Below are 25,013 nucleotides of genomic sequence, written 5' to 3' on the forward strand. Positions count from 1 at the left end.
ATATGGTTATGCCCAATGTCTGCTTTTCTTCTGAGAACTTGGAAGTTTGCTATGTGCTAGGCAGAGGCTGCCTATGTGGCCAACCCCCAGTGAAAACCATCGGCACTGAATCTCTCCTGAGCTTCCCCCATAGATGCCACCAACCCCTCTCCCCCCCCTTCCCCCATCCTGCCCCTTGCTCCTCTCCCTGTTATCCTAACTTGTTGCTGGAGAAATTCCGCATGCCTTGTGCATGACTATACTGGGAGAGGACTCTGGTTGCTTACGTTTGGTTTTCTCTGGATTTGGCCCCAGGTGCCTTTTGCTGACTTTGCTTTGCATCCTTTGGCTGTGATAAATCTCAGCCTTGAGGACCACTAAATGCTGAGTCCTGGGAGTCTTCCTAGCGAATCACTGAACCTGGGGATGTCTCAGAGACCTCCGCGCTCTCCTCTATTCTACCTTACTCAGTTGCATGTCACTCTCTCTACTGTCCTCCAGGCAGGGCAGAGGTGGGCCCCTCTGTGATGTGCACTCCTTTCTTTCCCAGCCCTGGGCAGCGCCTTTCCTCTCTGTCACCTCTCTAAACCCTGCTCTTGCTCTAAGTCTTGCTGACATCCTCTGTCCTCCAACAAGTATTCCACGAGGACCCCTTCATAATTCATTTTCCCTCTTCTCTTACTTCTTTCTTTATTTTTGGTAATTGCCAAACTGCTTACTCTTCCTAACTTTCTGATTAGAAGAGAATTTGACACCATTTTACAGAGATGGAAACTGAGGCCTGGAGAGGGGCAGACCAGGAGTGAGAGTCTTGCAGGCAGTCAGCAGGGTCCTGACGGGGCTTGGCCACTCGCACCCATTCCCTCAGAAAAGGGCCAGCAGCTCTCCGAGCCTCAGCTTCTCCTTTGTGAAGGAAACATAGGAACCCGCCTTTAGGGTTTGTTAGGGTCAGACATGGTCGGTGATGTCCTGGCACACAATGAGGACTCAGGAAATGGCAGGCAGCTTCGTTAGCAGAGCCAGAACCAGAATTCGTATCTTCTCACTTCCAGCCAAAGTATCTTCTTTATTCTTCCGTGTAATTAATTACAAACTCATCAAACACAGGGCCAGGTATTTTCTTTCTCTGGAGCTCTGCACTCAGGAATGCTAACTGCGAAAGGAACCTGGCACCCAGCCCCAGTGTGGTCATGTTCCTGCTAAGTGACTGCAGTTATGGCCCTAATCTCTCTGGCCTTGGACATCTCCTGGGGTTGGGGGTGGGGTGGAGGGGAAGGGATGCAGGGAACACACATCATTCCCAGCGACCTTTCAACCTCTTGCTCTGACATTGCTGTGGGCTTCCCTCCTCACCCCCTTCAGGATTGCCTCTCCCCACTCTGTCAAGGGAGGGGGCACCATACCTTACGATGGCCTTAGTGAAGACAGACAGGGTGTACGTGCCCGGAGTCCTGGAATCCCGTACCATGAAGGCTCCTTCTTTGCCCTGGAATGGTCAGAAAGAATGGAGGTTAGTGATCCCAGAAAACCAGGCTCATGCATGCTCTCCGCATTCTTGCTTGTGAATGAGGGGGCAGGAGTGGGGGATTCTGTAGGCCAGCTAGGCAAGGAGCAGACTTTCAGCACAATGGCTGTCATTTTATATATTCGTTCAACAAATATCTCTTGAGCTCTTATCATGGGCCACGAGTAAGAGACTACTCTAGTGAGGATATAAGTAGTAATGAAGACAGACACAAGCGCTGTCCTCTTGGAGCTGGCCATGTACCCGATTCATTGCAGATATTGTCCAACCCTCACCACAACACTGCAATCTAGATGTTACCATCTTCTATTTCCTGACGAGGATACCGAGTGCCAGATCTTAAGTGACTTTCTCACCTACAACCTGGGGTTTGAATCTTGGCCTGTGAGCAAAGCCAGTGCTCATTCTACTGCTCTGTGGTGCCTCCATTCATCAAATGTTAGAAGCCTCGTCTGCATCCCCCACAAGGGCATAAGCTTTCTGTCCTGGAAGCTTCGTCAGCCCCTTAAGAAACAACAGTATCTTTTAGGGCCTTTCCAAAGTGCTGATTTTATTTTCAAGCAAAAGGAGAAAAAATGTGAAGCTCCTGAGCACACGAGGGAAGTGGAGAGAAGGGGAAGACCCAAGTATGTCCTCTTTACTTCCCCTGACAATATTGCTAGCGCTGATAAAATCAGTATAAGCAAATGGATATTCTAGTTTATTTCTTCCAGGTGGCAACTTTAAAATCTTAGCTTTGTTTGAGATTAAACTTAACTGCATGTCTAATGCTCTGTCCCCACCCACCTGTAAATCTCTCCTGGTAATATTTGCAAAGCCTAGTATTATAGTTTACTTAACTTAGACATAGTGCGGTCCTTAAGGGAAGGCCAGAAAGAGACATGAGCCTTGTGCGGTGGGCATACTCTTGTAGCATGTGGAGCAAAGCATACACAGTTTAGAACAACACAAGCCCCTCCATTCCCCAACCCCAATGTTGGCCTTATACACATAAAAGTAATACCCACAGATGTCTATGCTAATTATTTGAATCCTAGAACCTCAAGGTTAGAAAGAACTGTATATAAAGGCTAACTGGTTCAAGGTTATCCCAACCTCAGCACCATTGACATTTTGAGCCCCGTAATTCTATGTGGTGGGAGCCTTTCCTGTTTATAGGATATTTAGCAGCATCCCTGGCCTCTAACAATTGGATGACAGGCATTAGCAAGTGTCCCCTGGTAGACAAAACCACCTCTTGTTGAGAACTGCTGATCTGGCCTAACTCCCTAAACCCCGGAGTCCCAAACTTTACTGATTATCACAAGTACTTGAGACAAAACAAAATAGCAACAGCAAACAAGTGACCATGCACTGTTCCATATCTACACACTAGAATCTCCAAGACCTGCATTTTTCAAAAGCTTGCCATGTGATCCTTATAGACATACAGGTTTGATGTCCACGGACTCTAAATAGGCAGCTCCTATTTATAACAGTCCTGATGAAGAGTCTCCGTCTCACAAGCTTATCCTTGTACAGAAACACAACCTGCTTCCTCTAACTTGGCCCCAAACATGCAGGATATGTGTGGGGGGCTGGTGGTAGAGGTGGTGGTGGTAGCGGGTGAGGAAATTGGGGACAATTGGCTCTTACAAATACTGTTCATTGTTGCCAAACATGCAGTTTACCACATAAAGTTTGTGAAACTTCCCAAACTCTTCTTATCTCTGCTGGGAGTTTTAAGAGTCTATTTTGAAATTTGGGAGTGGGGGTAGTGGAGAATGAAAGTGGTCAAAAGGTACAAGCTTCCAGGTATAACCTAAATAAGCCATGGGGATGTAATGTACAGCATGGGAACTGTGGTTAATGATATGAATTATATATTTGAAAGTTGCTGAGAGAGTAGGTCTTAAAAGTTATCATAAGGGAAAAAAACAACAACTTGTAAGTGTCTAGTGATGGCTGTAAACTAATCGTGGCAATCAGTTTGCGACATATACACACGTATGAAATCATTATGTTGTACACACTAAACTTATACAATGTTATATGTCAGTTTTGTCTCATGTTTGCGATATCCATCCACCCATTATGTGTAGCATAGATTGTCTTCCAAATGTTTCCCCTTTTGCCAAATAGCGAAGCGTTTGCTCTTGCCTCACTGAAGTGTGATGGCAGGAAGAAACAAAACTTCAACAGAGGCCAACTTTACCTGCATATGCAAGTTATTCTAAAAGGGAAGAAACAAACCAAAAAACCCAGAAGTTTAACATCTCTTCTATTTAATTAAGAGCATTTTGTTGTTGCAATTCCTTCATATATATATATATATTTTTTTTTTTAATTAAATTTTTTTTGACAAATATTTGTAATCAGAGCCCGGCCCAGCTGTTCACAAGAGGCATGGCAGATTTGAGAAGCAGGTGAGGCCAGGTTTGCAGTCAGCTCTGTGGTGAAGGAGGCCCTGAGCTCCTCCTCCCCTGCAGTTGCTCTAGGCGACAGGCAGCGATGGTGACAGGAAACTCTGGTTTGGGGCTGAGGGGCCTAGAGTTCTGGGGAAAATGAGGCATCCAGAACATGCTGCACCACCTACTTCCTGAAAAGGGCTCAGAGGAAGTCACAACCACCAAGAACAGGGGAGGCTGACGGGTCTTTGCTCATATCACTGCCATACACTGGGGCACTGGCCTGAGCAATGCAGCCCGGGGCAGGGGAACCTCACTCTGATGAGACATTGTCAAGGTCTCTATTTACTGGTACCTTTTATACTTTATCTAGAAAAACATAAGTATCTTTCTCATCATTGATGTTTCTCTCTCTCCTCCCTTCCTCTCTGAAATCAACAATAAACAAACAAACAAACAAACAAACAAACAAATAAATAAATGTTTTCCATTGGTTCTGTTGGGGATAACAGGAAAAGATCAAATGCTAAATCAATGTGGAACCAAGTAAAAACCAGAGTCTAATAATGACTCAGCTCAATTCCTTGTCTTCCATGAAATCTTTCTAACTCCACTGGCATCTTCTCTGAACTCAGAGACTCCTGAAAGCCTGCCTCATATGCTCACAGTTTATTTTAGATTATGCTTGAAATCTTTTTTCAGAGTTTGTTTTGTTTCCCAATAGAGCCCAAAGCTCACGGTGCTCAGCAAAATGGTAAGGTCCTGGAGTTTATATTAAGAAGTCCTAATAAAGGAAATGGTGCAAACATTACCCTGAGACGGGTGATCATTGAGACAGCCAGGGTAAGAGACTGCCTGTATCACATTCATCACCAGTAAACACACAGAGTTTTTTGGAGAATCCACAGACACCTAAACCTTCCCTCTTTGATGAGGACAAGTTGCCCAAGAGCAGAACCTCTTACCTTGTCTTCTAGTTAGCTGCCTGCTAAGAGCAACTTAGCCAAGGAAGAAAAACCCAAGTTTGCTATCCCCAATATGACTCTGGACTTTCCTTCTCTCCTCCCATTCTCCTCTTACAGATACTATATTTGTTTCCTCTGATAGAATGAATTAATCTATTATCAGTTTCTCTTGTGCAAAAGCAAACAGACATTAATTATAAACTTTGTGTCTTTAAATTATTCTTTGACAATATTTATCATCCTTCTACCTTCCCATCACAGCCTTCCACATCCTCCCTGACATCTTCCCAGGTTCCTTCTCTAAACTCCTAACCACTGTCCAAAAATCATGGATTATTTGGGTGGCCAATTATCCATTTGCGTGGGACCAGTGGGGGTAGGGGTGCCCCTGGGACACAGGAGTCTCCATTTTACAAGTAGAATAATCCCAGGCAAGCCAAGATAAATTGGTCATTCCATCTTCATTCCATTCAGGAAAGATTTAAATTTGAGTCTTACAGATAGGAAATACTTGCAAACCACAACTGGAAAATGGTATATGGTGAAATGGCAGGGATAGTGTTAACATTTGGCATAAGGAGATTAATACCTTCATTAACTCATGCATACTGCTTACTGGTCTCACTGGGAAGGCTAGGGTTGTGCATTAGTCATTAACATCATCTGAATATTAGACTCAGATGGAGAGATTTTTTTTTAAATGGCTAAAATGCCAACACAATTTATTTTAAGTCAAAAGATGGGTTAAGGAGACTTACTGTGTCCAAAAGAAGTTTTTCAGCTTTGTCTCGGCTGATACTCTTATTGTACCACCTGAAAGCAAGAAAAAGCCATAGATCAATGACATTTTAAATGTTTGATGATTTACTTGTGAAAGATAATTACTGCCAGAAATACCTCCAAGAGGGGGAATATACATTTTTATTTGATCCAAGCTTCACTATTCTATATTGCTTTATAAACGGTTAGAATTTTGGGTTTTTCTCTTCTATCATAAATTAGGAGATTCTAATTAAAATAAAAAACAAAACTTTCAAGCCTGGTGAACATTTGGAATAAATTCATATTTCTTTCTATAGGCATTGATTATTTTAAAAAAGAATTCTATTTAAGCATGCTTTATATGTGTTTCATTGTAGCTTAGGGATTCTTGGAATTGATGGCTCTTTTAGCTGAGGGGTGAGCTTATTTGTGTACTTCATCAGAAGTATACATTTATATAACCATAATACAATTATATTATACAAATCAGGAAATTTAACATTGATGAATGCTTATTTAATATCAGATCTTATTCAACGTTCATCAGTTGTCCCAATAACGTAAATTGCAACTAATTTTTTTAATGATTCCAGAACTGATCCAGGATTACTAATGCCCCACCTCTGAATCCACAATTTGTCACTCCAAGAATTCCTGGTCTGCAAAGTGGGAAGTGTGGTTTAGAAACCAAGATCCAGTGTGCACACTGCTGCTTTGGTGTAATTGCTTCTGGGCCTTTCAGCAGATGAGCCAGGAAATCTACGTACATATGGTGAGTACTCTGGACACTGCAATTCGATTGTATTGAACTCTAAGTAGTTCCACTAAAATAATATCCACATGGGCTCTTCTAAATGATAGCTTGGAATAAACAACACAGACTAGTTAATACCTATTTGTCTGCTATATTGGTATTGGATGTGTTAAACCATATTTTGAATCAGTTTGTATTTGAACCTATGTTCATAGCATTTTTTTTCCTTCTCAATTAAGACCAATATTCCTGGGATTCCCAGAAACATTTCCTTTCCTACAATATGCATAGGCCTCTGAGAAGCATCCTGATGGTAAAAGGGCCGGTGAGTACACCCCTTCCCTCCCCTTCTCCTATATAAAGTGTCCTTATGCTGTTATTTAGGGATCAGAGTATGGGAAGAAGAAGAAAGCAGGTCAAGAAGAGAAAATGCCTGTTTGTCATCAACCAACAATTTATTTCTAAACTAAGGAGAACTCCTTAGTACTGTACTATATATATATATATATATATATATATATATATATATATATATAGTAAAATAAATAAAATATCTTACTCGTAGGTTTCCAGGCTATTTGCAGATTTTTCCACGAGATAGCTGCTGGGTACGTATCCTTCATGTCTGTAAGAGGGAAACCAGTGTTTAGACTAATAGAGGACTAATTTTCACCTCTCCATTTTATAAGCTTAATTTGCTAAAAGTCCCTTAGAGTTGGAAGAGTCTCACATTATTTGGCATTCCTGATAAGAGATTTTGAAGTCCGAGAATAAAAGCATTGATAAAAAATAACAACTATCTATCTGTCAAAGGCAATAGATTCACTGCCGAAATATGAACCATACTAAACAAAGCAGAATGATTTTACTTAAAAAGTGCTGCTTGCAGTTCTCTTCAGTGTGAAAATTCCTCTACTGGAAAAAAAAGATCAATGTGCAGTCTCTGTTTTCTATAAGGAAACTTTTTCTGCATGTGATAATCAACTCCCCCCCCCCCCCTTTAATGCTGTTATGATACTATCAGGAAACCAAAATAATTTAAATTAAAAAAATTACTATCCAACCACATGTGTCAAAAAATACTGCCAGTCAGCATTGTAAGGTTTAATTCAAAGCCTCCTAATATTTTTGGTTCATTGAGTTCCTTCAGACACAAATGGTAAAACAAGAGGAAAAAAAGGAAAAAGTCATGTTGGATTCAGGGGTGGGCGTCCCTTTTGAGCAAGACTAAATAATTTTGCATAAACGAAGACATACAGATTAAGGGACTAATAAGCACATCAAAATACTTCACATCTGTGTGTCACTTTGTGCTTTTCAAAGTACTTTTATGTTCACATTCATGGTTGCATTTAATGCCACAAGGTAAGAGCAGTGTGCCTTCACTCTCTCAGCCTCTGACTCTACCTGCAAGGATAGACCTAAACTAGATTATGCATACAATCCCTCCAGACTCTGCCTGTCTATCAGAAGATGCCTGACAGGTTCTTGCTTTTTACTTCATAAAATGGTTTTTGGCATTTTTCAATCCAGTGATTATGTTTATGGGGAATGTGTAATCTATTTCACAGATCTGTTTTGAGGTTTGAAGAAAGCACGAATGGGGATGTCCATCATGGGGTGATGATCTCATGTCCTGTGCCCCTGGATGACAGAGCTAGTCAATCATGACAGGCTTTCTTTGGAGAATTGGCCATCCAGCCACAGAAGTCTCCTTAACACCATGCTCATGGTAGTCAGTGCCAAATGACAGGAGTCAGCTTGTTCTGAAATTTGCTATTTCTTTTATATTTCTCTTAATATCTGTTTCTGCCACACCGTATGTTTACTCAAATAATATTTTTGCTTTCAAATAGAATGACTGAGTTTTAACATGCCAACCAAAGCTGGGTTTTCTAATACAAGGGATGATAATTACTTGTGTATGTGGATATATAATTTACAAAGACCTTTCACTTTCATCATCTCACTGATTTTTCTCAAAATTCTGAGATAGTCAAAGCTGATATTATCAGGCCTGGCTGGGTAGCTCAGTTGGTTAGAATAGTGTCCTAATATGCCAATGTTGTGGGTTCAAATCCCCTGGTCAGAGCACATACAAAAATCAACCAATGAATGCATAAATAACTGGAACAACTAATCTCTCTCTCTCTTTTTTTTTCTCTCTCTCTCTCTTCCTCTCCCCCTCTCTCTGTTTCTCTCTCTCTCTCTCTCTCTCTCTCTCTCTCTCTCTCTCTCTCTCTCAAGTCAATAAATAAATCTGATATTATAGTCTGCATTTGGCAGCTGAGGCAATGCATTCACAGAGGTTAAGGGACTTTTCCAAAGTCCTATGCAACAAGAGCAGCTGACATTAAAGTGCAACTCTTCTGTCTTGCCACCTTGTGTACTTTCCACGATATTGCATTATTACAGAGCAAACGGGGAAATTCCCATATGCTGACTGGCCTCCGGGGTGTTCTCTTCAAAGCCTTCTGAAGTGCAGAGTTGAGCCTTTCCACAGGCCACTGAACAAAGGGCAAACTGTCATTTGGGAAAGTGAGACCCAGGAGAAGAAATTTTCTGGCACCTCTGGTGCTAAAGAAATGTTAGTTGGTAGAAGGGATGGATTTCTGAGTAGGTTCCTTTGCTGTTTGGAGAGCTACGCAGTCTTGAACCTGTGTCTGGTACAGCCTTCCCATATGGGCACCATAGAGCTTCTTTGTGTAATAAATCGTCAGTCTCCCAAATGGTGGATGTTAGTAGAAAAACCCAAGAGATTTTTAGATGAGTTTGAGGCCTGGAGTGCTTGATGGGGTGCAGGGAGCAAGCATAGCAAGTGACTGCCTCCCAGCCACTTCTGAGAAATGGAAAGACACCCCTCAATGACTTCTTCCTTCCTCCTCCTCCTCTGCCTCCGATTTCCTCTCCTAATTCAGTGCCATGGTCATGCTGAGAGGCAGGACAAACTACCTCACCTCAAACGCTGGACAGCAAGAACAGAGAGGCCTTACCCATTCTTGTCTTGAACTCTCCACCAGTGAATCTCAGAGCTGTCCAGCAGGTAGTACTCGTCATTGCGCTGTAGCGTGAGTTCCTGAGGATCATTTGTTTGGTAGTCATACAAGGCAATGACCAGGGTTTCTTCATGCTCCTGAAGTGATCGCTGGAGGAGGAAGACAAAATCAAACAAAGATGTAGAAAGGAGGTAAACTGCAGAGTGAGGTCAGCAAGTCTCTGAGCTATAACTTGCTCCTGGGAGGGTGTCAGTTCCTACAATCCATTGGGGTATTCTCTGAGATAATTGCCTTCCTCTAGTTGTCTTTCTATATGTGTTAGAATTATAGTACTGAATATGATGCAAGGACATTCAATACCTGGAATTCATCACCCCTCCCATTCTACGAGGTGAATTCCGACCACAGTGAATTCCAGGTAGCCACTCACATGTCACAAAAGCCTGCTGATGTCTCCATTTGTACCATGTCCCATGTTGCAGCCTCTCTGTTGGAAGCATGACATTCTTGGTGAAGGTGAGTGATATAGTCAACACTAAATTATTTAGCCTATGCTTTTCTGATTTGACTTGTGGGTTTGTCCAGATCCATAGAATCAAGCTGGAATGCCTCTTAGAAGTCATGTAATTCACTCTTTTGTTTAGAATGGGGAAACTGAGGCCCAGATGAAGTAATGGAAGTACTCAGTTTAGCACTTGAATTAGTCTGAATGCTCTTTCCATTATAACACCCGGGCTCCCTTCATGTGAGCTCTGTTGCCTGTCTCTACTTCTTAATATTTTCTTAGGATGAGAGATGGAGGACACGAAGAAGAGACTGTAAGGCTGACAAGTTCAGGATGGACACACGTGCTGCGGGTTGGCAGATTTAGTGAGAGAGTACATGAGGGAAGAGATTGCAATTACTGGCTAGAACGAGATTTGTTTCCATAAAAGTAAAAAATTCTCTGAGTCCTTGAAGCATTTGATAGTGTAAAAATACTAGCGCTTAAAAGAAAGAAAGAAATGACTTCTTTGTGTGATCCCAACTGTGTCCAGAATGGAATTTGAAGCTTAGCTATTTATGGAGTTTGTGAAGTGGTACATTGGGTTTCTCGAACTAGAGTTGATTGGCCTGAGGCTTTTGCCCTAAGCAGAAGGAGTTGTGTCAGGGGCACCTGAAGATAAAGGCAGGATATGACATTCCCTAGTCTCTCTCACACAGAGCATCAGCCTATTAACTCAGACTGAATTAAAAATACACATAACACCTCTAGATGCCCATTCAAGATGGTGTCACCCATTAGGGGACAGAACTCGAAAGTGAAGGGAGAAATAAATTCAAGAGGCTCAAGGTGAGAAATGTTGCAATGAATTTTAACCTGTGGTTGAAAGTAGGACAATGACGGCAAAGGCCCTGTGCTCTGAACAGTCTTCAAGAGCCAAGTGGCAGAATCTAAAAAGCGATGGGTGGGCAGTGTCTTCTGGCCTTCACCTTCACTGAGGGGGAAAATAAGACAAGGGCAAGCTGGCTGAAAGCGTAGAGGTGTGGGTTTAGATGATTCTCTGGGGAAAAACATCTGCGTGCCAGGGTGGTGAGGTTCTGAACCATGTCTTCAAGAGATGTGGTGAAATATTTTTAGAAGATCAATGAAAAAATAAAAAGGGCCGAAACCACTTTGGCTCAGTGGTAGAGTGTCGGTCTGCGGACTGAAAGGTCCCGGGTTCGATTCCAGTCAAGGGCATGTATGTTGGTTGCGGGCACATCCCTAGTGGGGGGTGTGCAGGAGGCAGCTGGTCGATGTTTCTCTCTCATCAACGTTTCTGGCTCTCTATCTCTCTCCCTTCCTCTCTGTAAAAAAATCAATAAAATATATTTAAAAAAATAAAAATAAAAAAATAAAAAGGGAGAAGAGCTCGTTTTCTGCTACAACTTAAGCTCACTGTTTTCCTGTTGTGAGGGATGAGGCTGATGACACAGATCTAAAAACCAGCCTGAGGTTTTGAGAGATTTAGAACTTCTCTTATGGGGACACTGCCAGTTTCTGAAATGTCACCGTGTTGGCTGGAGGGAAGCAGCAGAGCTCATCTTTCCGGAAGAGTAGTGAGGAAGCAGAATCAGTAGGTTCTGGAATTAAAGGGCAAGCACTACAATGTGGTGTTTGGTGTTGATATGACCATAAGGGGCAGATCTTTCTTCCCCCTCCTCGCCCCCCCCCCTTTTTTTTGGTCTTCTTGACTAAATAGCTTCGCCAGAGTTGACTCAATATCACTGAAATCCTGCCCAGTGTTTCTCAAATTTCAGTGTGCCTCAGACTCACCTGGAGCTTTTTTAAAATTCAGATTGCTGGGCCTCTTCCCCAGGATTTTGATGCAATATGTCTGGGTTGGGGCCTGAGAGTCTGCAATGAATTTCTAATAAGCTCCCAAGTGATGTTGATGCTGCTGGTTCATGGATCAGACTTTGAGAACCACCACTTAAATTAGAGATCACCCCACCAGAAACTCTGCAGCCTACTGGTTTGACTCCTAAGTGCCTGAATGGCCTTGGGAGAGTCCCGAAATTTCTCTTGGGACATGATTTCCCAAGTGTAGGAAAGAGAATAAAACTTTAACTCTCTTAAGCAGCTAGAACTCATGGTGAGTTTTGAGCTAGTAAAAAGTGCGAAAGTGAAGAATCAAGATGGCGGCATAGGGCAGGCACCCGAATGCAGCCTACCACAACAAGTTTGAATTTAGAACTGAAAAACAGGAGAAACATCACCCTGAAGCGTGGGACGGCTGGCTGAGGGGAGGCTCTACCATCTGGGAAGGAGAAAGAAGGCCCGCTGAACCTCAGGAACTGTGAAGGTACGGAAAACTGTGCGTGCGAAAAAGCAGCCCCAGAGTTCTCTGCCGGCTTGCTTGTGGAACTTGGAGAGGGCTGGCTGAGTTTGCTACTGGTTTACTCCCTGTGTGGAGAGGGCGGATAGCTAATGCGCGGCTGGCTTTCTGGTTCGGGAGGAAAACAGAACCACCCTATTGCGCTGATAGACGGCCCCAGACAGGGAGAGGCCAGACTGTCGGGCAGTGGGCGGGATCTCTTGGAGGTGTGTGAAGCCAGTGGCCATTACTGTGGGACTCAGAAACCAGACCCTTGTAGGGAGGGGCTGAATAAAGCTTGTCTGCACCACCTGAGACTACACCCCATCCAAGCAGAGCACAGAGGCCCTTCCAGTGGCTAGCTTCCTCGTTCGCTACCAATAGGACTCTCCTAAGGAGGGGCAGACAGGAATCTAAAGCTTGTCTGCGCCACCCTGAGTCTCCGCCCATCGAAGCGGAATACAGAAACCCTCCTAGCTGAGACACTTCTGATCCTTATAGCCAATTGGCTTGGAGATCAATACTTTCCAGTGATACCAACAATAAGCAAGGCTTAACAACAAGACTGCACACACAGCCACAAAGGGCTACACCAAGACTGTCCACCTCAGGTAACTGGGAGGCTGACTCACTGAACCATATAGGATACCTTAGCACACAAAGCCATCCTACCAACTCAGGGAAGCTGTGAAAATGCCAAGACAAGGAAATAGATCACAAACAAAAGAAATGGAGGAAAAGAAGAGACTGGATATAGAGTTCAAAACCACGCTTATAAGGTTTTTCAAGAATTTCCTTGAAAAGGTCGATAAGACCTATGAGGAGATAAAAAGAGATCAACAAGAACTAATAAGGGATCAATAAGAAATAATAAGGGATCAACAAGAAATAAAGAAAACATTGTCTGAAATAAAAAATATTATACAGAGTCCTAAAAATAAAATGGAAGATCGCAAGAATCAAGTCAAAGATTTGGAACATAAAGAGCCAGAAGACACTCCTCCTCAGAAGCAAGAAGACAAGAGAATCCAGAAAGTTGAAGATAATGTAAGAAATCTTTGGGACAACTTCAAGCAAACCAACATCAGAATTATGGGGATCCTAGAAGATGAGAGAGAGCAAGATATCGAAAACATACTGAAAGACACAATAGAGGTTCTAACAGAAGACACTCCTGCAGAAGCAAGAAGACAAGAGAATCCAGAAAGTTGAAGATAATGTAAGAAACCTTTGGGACAACTTCAAGCGAACCAACATCAGAATTATGGGGATCCTAGAAGATGAGAGAGAGCAAGATATCGAAAACATACTGAAAGAAATAGTGACAGTAAACTTCCCCCACCTGGTGAAAAAATTAGACTTACAAGTCCAGGAAGCACACAGAACTCCAAACAAAAGGAATCCAAAGAAGACCACACCAAAACATATCATAATTAAAATTCCAAGAGCAAAAGACAAAGAGAGAATATTAAAAGCAGCAAGAGAAAAGCAGGTAGTTATCTATAAAAGCAGGTAGTTATCTATAAATCTTATCCATAAGATTGTCAGCTGATTTCTCAATAGAAACCATGCAGGCCAGATAGGCAAGAAATATTCAAGGTAATGAACAGCAAGAACCTACAGCCAAAAATAATCTACCCAGCAAAGCTATCACTCAGAATCGAAGGCCAGATAAAGAGCTTCACTAATAAAAAAAAAAGCTAAAGGAGTTCATCACCGCCAAACCAGAATTATACGAATCACTGAAAAGGGTTCTTTCAGAAGAGAAAGTAAATAAAGATAAAAACTATGAACAACAAATACCTAACTATCAACAAGTGAATCTAAAAACCAAGGAAATTTTTAAAAATCTGATGAACAATATTAACTGTTGAATATAATAGAATCAGAGGTATGGAAGGGGAGTGGACTGACGATTCTCAGAGAAAAGGGGAGAGAGGGGTATGGGAAGAGACTGAACATAAACTGTGCACCTATGGATGAGAACAATGGGGGGTGGGGAAAGGGCAGAGGGTGGGGTGGGAACCTGGTGGAGGGGAGCAATGGAGGGGGGGGAATGAGGAACATTTGTAATAATATGAACAATAAAGATTTATTTTTAAAAAAAGTGCGAAAGTGCTTTGAAAAATATAAAGTAATATCAAATATATGCTTCCAAAGTGCTTTTATGTAGAATGAACATAGAGTAAATATGCAAGTTTACATAGATGTGAGCTGCTATTATACTCCAAAGAGTTCAGCTGGCTGGACACACAATTTAATACAGTAAGCGTTTGTTGAGTGGACAAAGTGAGGTGAAACTTTAGCAGCTCAGTGGCCTGTTTACATGGACAGAACCATGAGACAGTTCAGGCCCAAGAAACGCAGTGTGCCCAATTCAGCTGAAACACAACAACCTGTTGCCTTCACAGAGGGTCAGAGAAATCGGGGCAGGCAGGAAAAGTGCAGGTGGGAACATGTGTCAAGCAGCCCGCAGCAGTGGGCCCACTCTCGCCTGGCGCTGAAGGTCTCACTCACCCTGTTGTCTTCAGGAGTAGGAGGAAGAGGCTTCTTTGAAGCTGAAACGAGAAAAACAGAAAAAGAAAGTGAGCCTAAAACTGAACATCCCCAACCGGAGGTGAGCTGTCGGGGGCTTTTCAGAGAAAAGGGGCCCTCCCTGAGGAGAACAGCAGGAGGAAGGGGCAGAAAGAGCCGGTGAGACACAGAAATACAAAGATTGACCCTGTTAGAACCTCTGTTGTGTCTCTCTCAGCCTGCTAGTTCGCTGCGTCATTCTAGGAGACACCAGGAACTTCTGGAAGCCACTATTCCAGGCCTCTTTTTCTGTATTCCTGGGCAAAGCCTAACCCCAAGGTAGGGACAGGGATTAGGCTTGTGTCCTTCCTGGAGACTTCTATGATGGCACCTGCTAAGCCCAGGAGTGGGAATGGCTGACTCAGGGGGACAGTGACTCACTGGCTTCCTGATGCTGTTGTGGGAGGTGAGAGAGGGGGCGGCCACCAAGGCTGAAATCCACTTTTAGTTACCTGAAGGCCTCCGGGTATGTGTTTTTGCTGCCTCCTCCACACAGCACACATCAACACCTCTCTTGATCTCTCCTCTCTCTATTCCTTCTGTCCTCTTTTATTCTCTCTTCTTTCTCTCTTTCTTTTCATCTCTTTCCCCATCTCTCAGTATTTCTCTTGTAACATCCTGGAAAGTTAGGCCTAGAATCCATGGATCAAGTGTGGGTGTCTGGGTGGCACATGGAAGGTCATTCACAGGTTTCTGCTCAATTCAAAGATTTCTTTAACGATCGGAGACAAGAGGGGACTGGGCTGCATAAGTAGGTAGTGAGTTTCTCATCTCTGCATGAAGCTGACTTGATGTTGGACAGCCTGTGTCAGGGATGTGGTAAGAGGTGGTTCATTTCCTTTTGTGCCAACTCCTTGAGCAAGGGCAGGGTTGGGTATTGGGTATGCAATTCACAGAGAAGAGGGAAAACCAACATAATAGGAAGCATGCTTTTTACTCAGCATTGAACTTGGAGCCAGCAGACTGGCATTCTAACCCCAGCTCCACCACATACCAGCTGTGTGGCCTTGGGCCCTTCTGGCCCTGAACATTCTGTGACTGGTCTCTTTCTTCCTCTGGCCTTGTTCTCCCCTTCCTTCCTTGCCCTCTGTGTGAAGTTTGTATGTGGTGTTTGAAGGTGGGGAGGAGCCAGAGAGCAAGGCCAGTTCTGGTTGCAAAAATAAGTGTTGCCGTGGGTTGTATATAGCAGGGTCCGTTTTTACTCAATCACCTCTCCTGCTTCCCAGACATACATGCACATACTGCTATATCTCAGCTTCATTCTTCTGTCCACAGATAAGAAAGACTAGTAGACACAACGGCCATTTATGGAGAGCTTGGTAACTGCCAGAAACTGTGCTAAGAGCTTTGCATAACCCAAGTCTCCCAACAATTCCACAAAGTAGCTACTTATAATCATTGTCCCTATTTTATAGATGAGAAAATTGGCTCAGAGATGCAGATAGGTTAAGAAACATATGTAAAGTCACATAGCAAGGAAGTGATGGGGCTGGGACTCACCCCCAAGTGTTTTTCATCCCAGAGGTCTGTGGAATTGGACCCTGTTCTATATGTGTGTCCAACACAGGAATCCCATGAGACTTCGCCCAAAACGTGTGTGTGCAGTGTGCACAGCGAGGTATGTTCTCGCACTCTTCCCTTAGCTCTGCCAAAGCCATGGTGCACAGCTATTTAAAACAAGTCTAAAAGAGTATAAAGAAAGCATGCTCAGATGGGGACATAATCTAGGGAGCAATGCAGAAGCAGGACTATTGGCAAAGTGACTGCCCTGGGTTCATATGGGGAGAAGATCATCATGACCAGCCTCCTCAGGGGTCATCTGGTGAGTCATGAAGGTTCCGATGGTTCTCACACCTCAGTCTTTCACCAATCAGTGGAGGGAAACACTGCTCACCCTGAAGCAATACAGCTGTGACATACGTGGTGGAAACAGCAAGTGGAAACACAGATTCAAAGAATTTCAAAAATGGAAAGGGGCTTAGAGAATATTTCATTTTAGACCCCCTAAAGCTTCCCTGACCATTTCTGAGATAATGATGTTAGGATCCTTCAATGGCCAAGTGACTCACCTGGGGGCCCACAGCAAGGTGCAGGAAGGAATTTGGACACCAGATTTCTGGCTTCGGGAAGGGTTTTCACTCATTGAGGCCAGCCCATGCCACCCTGTCATTGTGGTCAATTCCACCCATATAAACCCTTCCATTTCCTTTTCATTAAATACTCATCTTCATGAGTATGGTCAACAGGGCTAATGCAGAGGACTGTTGATTTCTAAAATTAGATAAACAGCATTCTCCTGGGCCAAGGGACTGGTAACCTTGAACTTTCTCTTCCATGGTAGAGGGTGAGAAGGAGTGGTTTTTAAACTGGTACTAAAATGGGTTGTGACTCAGGAAGCCACGGAAAATCCAGCCATGTGTCACATTTAACACATTTGCCTTGAGTTGTCAATCTGAGGTATTAGGTTTTAGTGCAAAAAAGAAATTGGCAGATGAGAAAAGGTAATTGGAGTAAGAGAGATTGAGAGGAGAGGGGAATGGGAGCGAAAAATTCCATCATTCCTGTTCAACAATGGCTTTGCAGAACACTTCCTAACTGTGTGACCTTGAGCATCCTGAACCGTTCAGTCCCCTCTTTCTTTAACATCACATCCTCTACCCCAGATGGTTGAGAGGAATGGGAGCATATTGCATATAAAAGTGCATCAGAGTGGAGCTGCACTTCATTGGGGGTTCAGGTCTCCAAGTCATCACATAAAGTAAAATCGAGTTACACTCCAATCCCCAGGACCTGAGCCCTTGACCTCACAGGCCAAGCAACAACTTCTTTTGTTTTCACTTTTCATGTAAGCTGTGGCCTCCTTTTCTCTGACATTGTGGAGGGCCAGGGCAAGTTTGAAGGTGGGGAGGAGCCAGAGAGCAAAATAAGCTATTGTTTTGTTTTTACTTTCTTCCCCCTCCAAGTGTATAGAGTTGAAATTGTGTAATTAATACTTGTGGGATGTGATGGCTCTATAAAAAATAAATAATGGGGGGAGGAAGGAGATCAACCAAAGGACTTGTATGCATGCATATTAGCATAACCAATGGACATGGACACTGGGGCAGTGGAGGGTTGTCCTGGGGGAGGTGGGTGTGGCCTGAGAGGGGTCAGTGGGGGAAAAAGAGACATATGTAATACTTCAAACAGTAATAAAAAATGTTATATACCTCTTAAGGCAGTCCTACAATTTAAGATTTAAGTAAACCATGCTGTTCAAATTTGCTAGCTTGAAAGTTATGGCAGTGCTTCTCAAACATTACTGTGCATACTAGTCTCCTGGGGATTTTGTTAAAACACAAATTCTGACCCAGAAGACCTGGGATGGGGCCAGAGAACTTGCATTTCTAACTAGCTCTCAGATGATGTTGATGCTGCTGATCCAAGGACCACACTTTGAGTAGGAGGAGGGAAGAGATGGAAAAAAAAAATCAATAGGCCGATAGTAGAGGCAGGTGATTTCCCTCTGAAATTTCTGAAAATGTAGACTTTTGCATCCAGTCTTCAACATCCCTGATGTCGGAGAAGCTGAGAGCTTTTACTTTCTACTAGTAGTCAGGTTATTCATTTTACAAGAAGAAAGGGAATTCCCAGTGTCTTACCATTCTTGGTTGGATCGTACTGGGCACAGCCCACTGCAAGCTTCTCCAGCTGAGCACAGCACCTCCACCTCCCATCCATCCAGAAGTTAGGATGATACTTGGACACCAAACTGTTATTACTCCTCGTTTCTGAAAGGGATTGGCGCCAGCAGAAGAGTTATTTCCAGACTAGTCTATTGAGGCCTACCAACTTGATAACGCCTTGAGATTGGACCCAGCTGTGTGAACTGAGTGAATAATACTCAGAATAGTCAGAAAAATGGCCCTTTTCCCAGGCAAATACATCTATGCAGGAGTACATGTTGTGTCAGCAGATCTCTGGCTCTGCCTTGGGTTAGTTCTATGTTCTTGGGTTGGGCAAAACCCTTTTCTGAGCCTCAGTTTCCCCACTATACAATGAGGTTGCTAGACTGGTTCAGTGGGCCCCACAAAATGTCTTAGGGTTATGGGAAGACTGAGTAGTTGGAAGTCCCCCTTTCTATCTCTCCCACTTCCCACCACAGCAACTTTGCTTTTATCCCTTCTAGATTTGTGGCTTTAAAGTAAGGTTATGGTGAGGTGGGGGGTAGACTCTACTGCTGAAAAAAAAAAAACCCAAAAGTATAAAAGCTGGAAAACTAGATAGATTGTCTTTCATGCTTCTTCTAGTTTTAGCATCCTAGGAATAAAAGCTCCTCCAAGAGGGAGAAGGGCAATGATCACAGTTGGAGCCTTTTTGATTACTTCTCATGTTTGTTCTGTGACCCATGGCTGCTAAACTTGAGAACACTTTCCAATTTACCCAGCACTTGCCTGTTCATATGCCAGTAGAGACTCACAGAAACCTTGGAAGAAGATAAAACTTACATTTTTATTCTCATCTTTCAGATAGGGGCATTGTGGCTCCTGAGATTTCCAATGTCTTGCTTACCCTGAGTCTCCATAGCTACTTAGAGACAGATTAATATTTGAATCCAATTCTCCTGTAAATCCAGGACTTCAGGCTAACTAATAATAATAATCGAAATGATTGAGTGCTTCCTTTTGGTTTTGTATCTGACGTGTCCTAAGTCATTTAATTCTCGTAATAGCCCTGTGGGTGTTACCGGTCAGAATTCACAGCTGAGAAATGGAGACACCGAAAGGTCAAGGAACTTGCTCCAAGTCACACACTAATAATTGGTGGAGCTGGGATTTTCACCTTAGCAGCCTGGCTCCATGTCTCATGGACCCAAATGCTGTGCTGGTTCTAATGATGCTTTCAGAAAGGTGAGCCTTAAGAAATACCCTTGCCGATGATCTGAAAACCTTGAAAGCTGGTTAACATTTATTGGGTGCTGACTCCGGGCCAGCTAGTTCCAAGGGCTTAACTCACAGCAGTTCTGAAGGCAGGCACTATTATTATCCCCTCCTACACCCCCTTTTAAAAATAGATGGGGAAACTGAAGCACAGAGCAGTTGGGGAAGTTGCCCAGGCACATATGGCTAGTAAGTGGCAGAGCCAGGACTCAAGCCCAGGTCATCTAACAGGAGGGTCCATGCTCTTATTCTTCACCCCAACCAAGAGGCAGCAAACTTTTTTCTTAAAGGGCCAGATAGTAAATATTTTAGGTTGCTCATCAGCAGGCAGATTTGATATAGTATGTAGGTACTTATATAACCCTTTAAAATGGAACCATTAGAAAAAACATAAAAACCAATCTTAGTTTGGAACCTTAAAAAACAAAAAAACAAAACAAAACAAAACAAAACAAAACAAAAAACAGGTGGTGGGCTGGATTTTCTGACCCTGTACTACACTGGTTGTTACCATTTGGGCCCAGACATACCAGCAACACAAAAAGGAAGAAATGTTTGACCCTCAGCTGCCCTTTATTCTACTGTGGAATCCAAGACTGCAGGAGGATCAAGGGATCTCAGGACTCAGCCACACAGGAGGTTAATTACCTTCTTTAAGGGCCAACACCCAGCGTTGCCGGCTCTCGCGGTCTGGAGCAAACACATACAGGAGGTAGTTGTCATGCACAACCTGTAGACACACACAGAGTTCAAGGTGAGTGGTGTGCCTGGGGATTGGTGACTGACAGAAGGCCCAACTGGCTTATTGGGCTAATGTGTTTGTTGTCAAAAAGGCAAACTCCGGACGGTCAGGGGACCAGTGTCCTTTTCATTCAGACTTTGGGGTGCTGTGCAGACATGGCGTGAACCTCCACAGCTTAGGCTGCTTGTTACCAGGTAAGCTATCACTAAATTAAACAGCTGAAGAAAGAGTTCTCCTCTTGACATGTTAATATTTTAGGAAAGAAAGTCTTTCTGGCACATAAAAGAGTAAGATATTAGATGACAAGTGTTTAATTGGGATTTTAAGAAATTCTCATTTTGAAACAATGTAAGACACCCAAGAAGTTCCAAAAATAGTACAGAGCTCCCTGTGTACTTTGCACCCACCTTTCCCCAATGACAACCTTTTATATAATCACAGCACATTTTCAAAACCAGGAAATTGACACTGGTTCAATACTAGTAAGTAATCTACAGAACTTCTTTGAATTGTACCAGTTTTTTGTCACTTGTAATTGGAATTTTAATGATAGGAAATATATGTTATTCTTTTTACTTTTAGCCCTAAAAATTCCAACCCCATGGAGGTCACCTTTCTAGTATGACAAAAGTCCTTTTACTATGCCACCCAGATTGTCAGACAAGAATGATACTCAAGGATGTTCAAGGAGTTATCCACTCCTTGAGAGCTACAAATGCCAGGAGTGGTAATAAGATTTAAGCAATGTCATGACCTAAAGACTAAAGATACCCTCCAACTTATAGAACTTTCTATCACCTGGACAGAAAGCTCTTCCAACAGAACTTTCTGCAATGATTGCAATATTCTATCATCTGTGGCTACTAGCCATGTGTGGCTATTGAACATGTAAAATGTTCATTCATTCAATGTGTCTAATGTGACTCAGAGCTGAATTTTCAATACTGTTTCATTTAAATCAATTCACATTTAAATGTAAACATTCAGATGTGGCTGGTGCCTACTGTATTGGACAGCATAATGCCAGCTGGTTCTCAGATGGTAAAATCTGATCCCTTTTAATCTCGGCACCACCAAGCAATTTCTAACCAAGAATTGCAATTGGTCACCCCAAGTCATGAGTTAACTGCACTTAAAGAACATTAGGCTTGCGGCTTTTGGTAGTTTTTTTCCCCTCTCCGGCCCCCAACTTTCCTTGAGGTAGGAAAGACATAAGGAAAAGAAAATGAGGAATGACAAGTTTTCCAAGATTTTGTCATTTGTCATCTTTGTTGAATGAATGAATGAATGAATGAGTAAATGAATGTGTAATTGATTGACATAACACAGCAGCTTTCCCCCTGCCATTTGTCTAAATTCTAATGCCAGACCAGAGTTATTCCCATCTCATCTTCTATTACAATGACTGAGGATTTCAACCATCATATAAGGTATGAAGAATTAGTGCCCTCAGGCACGATGGACTTACCTGAAAAGGATACTTATAGTGGCAAGGGATGCTAATGTCACTTTTTACAATCTCAACGCATTTGATTCTGGAGAGTTCAATAGAGCCCTTCAAGGTGCGCTTTTTCTGTGGAAGGGAAAAGTACATCCCATTTAAAAGGAGAGGAGACAATATTTTTATCCAGGCTACTTCCAGAAACCCATTACTAGGTAATATCCATTCGTTTTGTAAACCAACCCTCCAAATATTCAGAAACTACTTCATGGCCCTCATTGTTTGAGGTCACTGAGCAGAGTCCTAGGAGAACATGATCTTTGAATCAGCTTCTTGATGAGGTGACTGAATTTCACTCATTGAGCATGGTGTCTTATATTTCTGTGAGCTTGTGACAAACAGCAGCATTTGCAAAACTTGAATCAGGGATGATTAGTGCAGTCTATGGGAAACCAGCCACACATGTGCCGTTTGGTGTCTATCCATAACTCAGTAATTAGCTCAGGCCTGCTCTGGATGGTGATGTATACCTTTAGTGGTATTTTTCTGTTCTACATCTGGCTTCTCCCTGTCCCTTAGTTGTCCACAGTCCCACAATGACAGCACTGCAGCTCTTTCCTGAATCTGCTCTATAACTCTCCCTTCACCATACCCCCAGAAAATCTTACTGGCCCACGTCTCTTCCATTTAGAAGTGTGTTATATATTTTTCCTTGAAAACTAATTCACACAATGGTCTTCATGATTTATAATGATGTTACATGTTACCCATTTGTGAGGGTCCTTGTCCTTGGAGAGTGGATCCCAGGAGATGTTAGCCAATAAGACTGATTCTATTAATGGACTATTGGGTTCATGGAAGGCCAGTTAGGAAAAAGCTTTTTGAGATCAGAAACCTTTCACAGGAGCCTAGAATTAGGCTTCTGTTGAGATTAGAGTTTACTTCATCTGTGGAACTAGTTGACAAACACTTCATTACACCTCATCCCTTACAAAGAGACAACAAATGGTGGTGAATTAGATAAAAGGTTGGAAAGGACTAGGTTCAAAGTTCAGCTCTGATTCTAACTAGCTTCATGATCTTGGATAATTTATCCAATCTCCCTAAACTTCAATTTCTACATTTAATAGGTGAGAATAATAACACCTACCTTTTAAGGGTTGATGGGGGGAGGGGGAGAAGTATAATTATATTGTTTATAATAGATGTCCTCAATAAAGGATACACTCTCAATGAAAGACATTCAGGAAGTCCTCTGACAAGAGAGTTGTGATATATGAGTGCACTTGTTGGTATTCAGGGAGCCATGGCATCATCAAATTGGCCAGAAGTGAGATCAGTCTTTATCTCCCATTTTTTAATACCCAAATTGGTTACTGGCCTGTGCTTTATTTAGCAGCTGAGGCATAGAACTAATGTAAAAAAAAAAAAAAAAAGTCAAAATGTGAGAAGTACCTTCTATCAAATACAGGGAAGCTTTCTGTTATTTCTTTTTAAATTTTCTTTCTAAAATCTACTTTATTTATTTTTGAAAGTCCAAAAACCTATCCATGGTCATTTCAAGAAATAAATGATATGGAGGTCTATGAAGAAACTATTTATAGTATCTTATTATCCTACCCTCTCCACAATCCTGAAGCAGTCAAGGTTAACCATTTGGAATGCATTTTTCTTTCCCACACACATTTATAGGATATATACAAACAGAAACGAGCATCTGCTCCACGCAGTGGTCTACAGCCACGTTGTAATCTAGCATTGTACGAAGAGGTCAGCCTCCCTTTAAAAGCCTCTGTAAACATGTGCCCTCTGGACTCAGACTATCTTTTCACTTAGGGTCTTCCACAGCTAGAAATATATGCCCTGAGCCTACCCATAATCACAGTCTTTGGGTTGTTTTGTTTTTTAAAAAATCAGAAGAGTACAAGGGAGCAGTCTTTTCAACAGCCATTTTGGCTACCAGTAAACAGTACATCTAAGCTTTGAGGTTATCTTGTGTGTGTGTGTGTGTGTGTGTGTGTGTGTGTGTGTGTGTGTGTTTGTTTTTACCTCTGTTGAGTTATTTCCTTAGCAGTGCACAGTGAAATGCAACAAAGGGCTCACGGCAGTAATATGACGGCTCCATTTGCAGACATTCTTGTCCTTGGAACTCACTTAGTCCTGTGTTCCCTGAGAATAGAAGCCAGTCTCCATCAGATTTAAGGCTAATGCATTTAGCCATTCAGGAAATATTTATTGCAGGCCAGCAATGAGCTGGGCACTGTTCTGAAGGCAGTAATAGAGAGATGAACACAGTACACTTTCTCATGGAGCTCACAGTCTAGCTGGGAAGGCAGTCAATACTAACAAGTGCTGTAAAGACAGTAGAGCAGATTGATGTGATCACCAAGTGCTCAGGACAGGCCTCTCCAGAGGGAGGGCAATTGAGAAAAGATCAGAAAGCTGAGAAAGGAGTCAGACATGAGAAGTTCTGGGGAGTGAGAATCCAAGGAAAGTAAAAGGCAAGAGCATAAAGCCCTGGGGTGGAAAAGTTCTGGATAAGTGTTGGTTGTCAGGAGCCTGAGATCATCATAACTAGAGTAAGAAGTGGAAAGAAATGGTAACTGGAGTCATGAATAGGGGTAAAAATTATACATGAAATTCTAAAGCCCACTGTTTGATAGGAACTTAATATGAGCCAAATCTGTATTTAAAATTTCTAGTAACCACACTAAAAAAGGCAAAAAAAAACCCCAAACAACAACAATTTTAAGAATATATTTTGTTTAACCCATACACTTAAAATATTACCACATCCATATGTAATCACCACAAAAAAATTAATGAGATAGATCACTTTTTTATACTAAGTCTTTGAAATCACATATTTTATAACACATCTCAACTTGGACCTGCCATATTTCAAGCTGGTGGCTACTTTATTGGACATGTGGCTTCAAGATTTCCAGGAAAGATTTCTCCTCTGAGCTCAGATGATCTCCTTTGATTTCTTAATGCTCACTGATTTCAACATGGATATTCAGAGACATTTGTGCCTTCACCATTTGTCAGGTGAGCCTGCTATCAGGTTTGCTCTTCTGTTGGATGGATTGGTGTTCCACTGTCAAAACTCACTCTGACTCCCAAATG

The 25,013-nt window shown here is 42.5% G+C and overlaps 1 protein-coding gene across 1 annotated transcript in view; it reads right to left on the bottom strand.

Moving 5' to 3' along the window:
* Positions 1-25,013, bottom strand: part of ITK (IL2 inducible T cell kinase) — a 47,261-nt gene that overhangs the window by 11,235 nt on the left and 11,013 nt on the right. Inside the window, exons 2-9 of the mRNA XM_036424498.2 lie at positions 21,912-22,016; positions 20,350-20,431; positions 18,424-18,552; positions 14,726-14,766; positions 9,366-9,517; positions 6,932-6,997; positions 5,615-5,669; positions 1,383-1,465 (exon numbers count right to left, since the gene is read on the bottom strand). Coding sequence (XP_036280391.1) covers positions 1,383-1,465; positions 5,615-5,669; positions 6,932-6,997; positions 9,366-9,517; positions 14,726-14,766; positions 18,424-18,552; positions 20,350-20,431; positions 21,912-22,016 — 713 coding nt within the window. The remainder of the gene's footprint in view (positions 1-1,382; positions 1,466-5,614; positions 5,670-6,931; positions 6,998-9,365; positions 9,518-14,725; positions 14,767-18,423; positions 18,553-20,349; positions 20,432-21,911; positions 22,017-25,013) is intronic.

Source organism: Pipistrellus kuhlii, unplaced genomic scaffold (genome assembly GCF_014108245.1).
Source record: "Pipistrellus kuhlii isolate mPipKuh1 unplaced genomic scaffold, mPipKuh1.p scaffold_m20_p_8, whole genome shotgun sequence".
Classification (NCBI taxonomy): domain Eukaryota; kingdom Metazoa; phylum Chordata; class Mammalia; order Chiroptera; family Vespertilionidae; genus Pipistrellus; species Pipistrellus kuhlii.